The sequence below is a fragment of the Micropterus dolomieu genome, linkage group LG22, assembly GCF_021292245.1.
Source record: "Micropterus dolomieu isolate WLL.071019.BEF.003 ecotype Adirondacks linkage group LG22, ASM2129224v1, whole genome shotgun sequence".
NCBI classification, from domain to species: Eukaryota; Metazoa; Chordata; class Actinopteri; order Centrarchiformes; family Centrarchidae; genus Micropterus; species Micropterus dolomieu.
Window position 1 is genome coordinate 31,222,640 of NC_060171.1, and position 6,303 is coordinate 31,228,942.

The 6,303-nt window shown below is 44.0% G+C and overlaps 1 protein-coding gene across 1 annotated transcript in view; it reads right to left on the bottom strand.

The window, feature by feature from the left end:
- Positions 1–4,555: 4,555 nt before the first annotated feature.
- Positions 4,556–6,303, bottom strand: part of LOC123962244 (BTB/POZ domain-containing protein 10-like) — a 1,871-nt gene continuing 123 nt past the window's right edge. The window contains exon 2 of the mRNA XM_046038273.1: positions 4,556–5,974. Coding sequence (XP_045894229.1) covers positions 5,490–5,974 — 485 coding nt within the window. The 3' untranslated portion in view covers positions 4,556–5,489. The remainder of the gene's footprint in view (positions 5,975–6,303) is intronic.

Genomic DNA, 6,303 nt, shown 5'->3' on the forward strand with positions numbered 1-6,303 from the left:
ATCATTTGGACCCGGTTCAGTTATAGGAAACCGTCTGGACCCGTGAAGACCTCTACTGCTTTGTTCTACAGTGTGTGTGTGTGTGTGTGTGTGTGTGTGTTCTGCACATTTTAGCAGCAAAACCCTGTTGATGGCGATCACTCAGCAGGAGCAAAAAAAAAAAATGAAGCGCTGACGACTTTAGAGGCGGACTGTTATTGGGGGGGAAAGGCGGTTAATTGAATCTCGCGGGAGCAGCAGCTCAGTGTGCAGGTGTGCGATCGTGGCGGTTACGGCGCGCTCGATGTCTCTGCAGACATTTTCCAGTCTCAAAAGAGAGCAATTAAACTGCGAACCAAGACAATTCAAGTGCTCCTCCATGAGGAAACGTTCTTCACTGCCATTTTACTGAGGTCTGCTCCTCACACGCGGCTTTCTACAGGGGAACACATGCTGGCAGGCTAGTTAGCATCAGCTAAGGTAAAAAAAAATTGGTGGTCTGGGTCACAGGGTCTCCACCTGCTCATCTTCCCTCGACACCCATATGAAGCACTTAATAAGATGCAGTCAGACTGGCAGTCACTTAACGCTACTCCCTCAACAGGAGGGCTGACTCTGGATCAGTGTTCTGATTCAGCACAGGTCCTGAGAACGTATAGTTGTTTAATCCGGTGTCCTGTCGATTTATGCTACCTATCGAAATGTGCTACTTGCTCATGTTTATGAGCACACGAGGTGATCTAAGACGGCATAATATAGTATCCCCCCCCCCCATCTCCTTACAGCACACATGGAGTGAGTAGTGGGGCAGTATATAAAAGGATTCTGTAGTGGGAGCATTATTTGATAGGGGATATATTAGAATACGCTACCCCTGAAATGATATGTTATAATAAAAAAAAAGTCATAATACTGTGAGAGTAATGACTTTATGGGATTGGAAATGGGAACACATGAGGTAGCATCTTTCGATAGGGCAGAGCGACTCTGCGCCACGGTAGCATTTTTCGACAAGGCAGCATATGTCGTCTGAACACCGGTCTGTTTAGCACTTAATAATACACAGATGTACTGTGCTACACGTCACTGTCAATGCAAACTACCTTGTTAGCAGAGAGGGCTATAATGTAAACGGGGCGAGTATAGAAACAGATAAATGTCGTAGAGATTGAGACGACAGTAATCCAGCAGAGTAGGACTTTGTAACGGGGATAGAGCTGATCGACATTCTCTAATCATGTCCTGTGACAGCTACCAGGTCAAGGAGGGACAGCCAGGAGCGTCTGAATGGAATTCTTCATTTCAGTGTCCCTTTTTCTCCTCCATGATAATGAATATCCTCAACAGGACCTCTTCACCTCGCCAGCTCTCTGCTTGCTCACAGACTTTTTGTTGTCAGAGTTGGATTAGAGGTGGACATGTTGAGAGGGGTCCTGCCTGTATGGAAAGAAAATGAACTTGGCCATAGTACATTTCAGGTGCGTTTGATGTCAACACTGCATTCGTAAATAATGCAAGTCTGAGAAAAGTACTCCAGCAAAGATCCTGCCTGAAATGCATTTTACTAAACCTATTTGAAATGTGTGTGTGTGTGCTATATATATATATACACACACACACACAAGTCTCAAGTATATAGAAAATAGGACAAAGATTTACTTTGCATTTCTAAACCGCTCTTGCTAAAGGCAGTGCATTTTGCAAACACATAAGAAATATACTGAAAATGCATTCTATATGCATTGTAAATACATTTTTAAGTAACAGCAGAGAGTGTATATGTCATTAGCGCTCGTAGACAGTGTTGTGTAATTATTCTGACTGTCAGAAGGGGGAAACAAAAGTTCCGCACTGCAGGTTTAACAGAGGAACTTTACATACATTAAACACGCACTTCATAGTTTGTGCCGCCTCCTGTATTACCCTTACATTCAACTTATAGTGTAAAGACTCCCCAGTGTTACGAAGGTATTTCCAGAATCTTCAAAGACTCTTCTAACTATCTGGATGAGTAAATAATAAATTACAAATAATTTCCAACAATTTCCTAATCAATCTTTAAAAAAATCAGTTTTCAATGAAAAGAAAATAGTAAATTTCTTAATCAGCTTATTACAGTTTTGGGTATATAACATGAGAAATTGCTTTTCTTACTTATTTGAAGTGGGTGGGACTCAACTGGGAAAAGGTCATGTCAAATACTCCCATGCACCAATCAGGATTTAGCAGCGTTTATTTGGTCACTATCAATCAAGTGATCAAACTGCACCCTCAGGGGTGTGGGTGCAGTTTGATGCAGATTAGTTTTAATTGCTGATCTCATAGGAAAATGTTTTTTCCTAATTTAAATTTTGATTGTAGTTTTGACTGTTTCATGCTCAAGTTTTCAGCAGGGTTAAAATAGACAAATGTAACTGATAATAAAACCTTATCATTTTGGTTTACGTCATACAAATTGAGCAATGACATAATTTCCAGCTTGAATTAGGAAAAAGTTCAGGAAAGAGTCTCTTTTATTATTGTGACCTATGGGGAAAATGCTTTATGGGTAATTTTTCAGGAAAAAAGGAAGGAAGGCCAGGCGGCTGCATGCTGTCCAGGTTGGGAACCAGGATATTTATTTTATCCAGATGGTTAGAGGCATAGATATTTATATACCTATAGTTAGAGGAGTCTGGAAACATCTCAGCAGCAGTATATGCTGCTTTCTAAGTTTTCCAGAGGTCGCCAGGGTTTTATGTTTCAGAAATATAGATGCTTGGCTGTGTGACTTGAATGTGAAGTTCATACATGAGAGGCACAAACTGGGCAAACACATTTTCTTTGGATGCGGGCAGAACGTTTTCAATCTCTGGCTTGAATCTACCAGTTGTGGCTGAACATTTGGCAGCCCTATCCAATCAGGGATGCAAAATGTTGCAAGCCAAAGAGCTGCAGCAGTTCCCTGTCTCACCCCTGTGTAAGTTGCACGGGAAGTGTACACGGGTGGATTGAAACGGGACTGTTGACATTAAAATACCTGCCAGACTCAGGCCCTGCCCCCTCTCCAGTCTTCCTCCAATCAGGCAGCAGCTGGCAAGGTTCCCTCTGTATCTGTTCTAGTGGTTTTCTGTTTCAGTGTTTTTACGCTACACACTACAAAAGTGTTCCCCCTGTTGATATACCCCTCCCCATCTGACAATAATGTATCAAATCTTTAAATATTATCATGTTAAGAGTATACTTTATGCAAATATATATATGAGTATGATGAGTGTATTGTATGTATCAGCAGTGAAATATTTTTAAAATAAAATTATTTGTTTCTGTCATTATGGACCTGGTCTCTGTCAATACACTGTGCCACGATGTTTTTTCTTTTTCAGGCATATACAAATCTGCTCCACATAATACTTTATACAGTGGGTGAAGGTTTCCCCCACATGCTGATTCATGACTCAGGTTTAAACCTCATTTGTTCTCCCAGCCAATCCGTGCAGCCCGTTGGTATTTTTGTATGATGTTGCCACCCAGCTGCTGGAGAGTCAGCACCCAGTGAAAGGCTGAAGGAAATGTTGCAGATGCTTTAGCAAGACGCCAACCAGGCAGCTGGGTGTACACGTGCCTGATGCTCAAAGAACCGAGAGGATGAAAAGTCTTACAGAGTGGCTTAATATTCAGTCTCAGAATTTTTAAGCTTTGATTTTTGTGGGTCAGAAAGTTATTGAAAGCGTGAGCATACACTTTGAACTTGTGAAAAGCTCATGCATACTTAATCTCCCATCTCCATTCCTGTGTCAGGTCATCTCCAGCCACTGAACATTTCTGTCTTTTGTTGCCAAACCTTTAGAAAACCTCCCACATCAGTTTAAAAGTTAAAACTCCCAGCGGTTCCTTGGTTCAATTCCACCTCTTGGTAAGGCCTACTACTGTGTAGTAATCTGTTTAATCTTCCTATGAAATTAAATTCCACATCAACTTGCTGAAGGCCAGAGCACTGGACTCCTGGCTGGCTGTGTGTATATTTCTACATCTGGTTACAGTATTGTCCTACAAAGGAATGTCTTCCATCCTTATGTGATGACAGGACAGAACAGTAATGCGAGTAATGCTGCACCAGCGGGGATGCAGAGACAGCTGAGTCATTCTGCTGTGTGCAGGCTCGCACCATCTATCACACATCTTCTCACCAATAACCGCTTAAAAGCACAGTGCGTTACCAGTATTTAGACAAATAGCAAAATGATGCCTGCTACATGGTAGTAATAAAGAGGAATGAGAGGAGGAATGTCTCAAGCAACACAAAATAATGGAACTGCTCAGGTGGAAATAAATTACATTAGTGCCATAAAAAATTAAATCTCAGTATAGGCCATATTCATTTAGAACTATTTGGTTGGTTATTGCTAAACATGATGAAATTATGTTTGTCCCTGAAGAAAAACTTCCTGGCTTGCGTCAGTGTGTCAGTTGTGAGAATGTGTATTTATAGAAGATTTACAGTGACACATCCATAAATAGTCACACTCATTTTGAAGACAGACTGACACCAGAGGACACCCCCCCCCCCCCAAGTAAAAGTCATCCAAGAAGAGAGTATTGTGAATAGGATTTATTAGAAAACCATTGTGTTCAACATCTCTTGACATCCTGTGTGCTCACAGAACCTGTGCAGAGTTTTCAGACCAGGTCAGCCAGGACGCAAACGGAGTGGAGCAGAACGTGGACTCAACGTAAACTAGGAACTGAACCGACTGGTTTAAAGAACAAAAGTGGAGTGGAACATTTTCTTAAAAACTGCTGTGTAAAAGAAAAACCCTTACATCAAGCTTCACATGCGCTGGAAAAAGTGAATCTTCACATCCGACTTACTAACTAGCCCGCAAATAAAAGAATTTGAAGAGGCACTGAAATCCACTTTCCCAGTGAGGTACAGTATCCCAGCAGCAATACTCACAAACACGCGCGCTTCATTATGATGTAATACAGCGCTCTTTTCACATGCATACAGAACGCAACTCAAGTCTCCTTTGGTCAGATAAATAAAAACAGAGTGAACAGAGGTGGGTGAGGAAGCCTGCTGATGTGCATCATCCATCCCTGGCTGCTGGACAGTTCATTGGTTCATTCGGACACTGTGCTGACTGAGAATGGCTGCAGCAGAGGTGCAACAGAAGGCAAAGTGGTGTTTTGCCACTCAGGAGGAGGAGGACGAGGAGAACGAGAAGGGGTGAGGGGGAACAAGGTCTGCGTTCACACTGAAAGCAACAAGTGGTTTAATGTCAGCTGAGGAAGGCTGAACTTTGTGTGCTTATTGGCTGTTGGTTTCTGTGCTTCTCGCCTTCCCTACCAACCTCACTCTGGAGAACGCTCAGAGAAGAATTATGTCAAGGTTGGTTATTTTTTAGTTCGTTAGCATTTCCCAGCTCTGAATTTATCTCAGTGTGACGGTGTCAATAAAAGCACGAGTTGCCGTCAGTGTGAACACAGCGGTGGTGGTGTTGGGTTGGGGATAAAGTGTGCAGCCAGTCTCATGCCGAGGGTGACGGTGTGTCTGGGTCCGGCTCGTAGTGGTAAGTGGCCTGAGTGTGGCTGCTGCCGTGCTGCTGGTTACTGTGGGCCAGGTTGTGCGCGGCCTGGCTCGGACTGTCCTGAGCCTGCTGGTTGGGGCCCTCATAGCCCTGCGCCAAGTGGGGGGCCGCGTTGTTCTCCGGACCCTGCCCGAACGGCGGCTGGTGGGGTTCGTTGACGCCTGGCGGCTGCGGCAGAGTGTCCAGCTCATCCACCTGCGGCCCCGGAGGCTGCATGACCACCAACTGGTCCTGGGGAATATCTGCAGCGGCTGCAGCCAGGTTGGTGGTGGACTTTGACTTGACACACTGGAAGTCCACGTGGCGGCTCTTCCCTTCCTCCTTCTCCCAGGACATGCGGATGAAGGGACGCTGGACGTAGTTGTAGATGACCTCCGGGCGACCTCCAGGACGCCGTTTCACCTTCTCTTTATAGGTCGGGTAGCCTGGAGAAAACAAACCTTGATCAGAACAACATTTAAGGAGAACTGCAGCTTCCTTGTTGGAGTTTAAGGAATAATATGACAGGTTTGGAAATACACTTGTTTGCTAATTAAGATGTGAAAATCTGCAGGAGCCAGCAGCTGGTTAGCTTAGCTTAGCATAAAGACTAGAAACAGGGCAGACTGATACATCTGCAGGAGCCAGCAGCTGGTTAGCTTAGCTTAGCATAAAGACTAGAAACAGGGCAGACTGATACATCTGCAGGAGCCAGCAGCTGGTTAGCTTAGCTTAGCATAAAGACTAGAAACAGGGCAGACTGATACATCTGCAG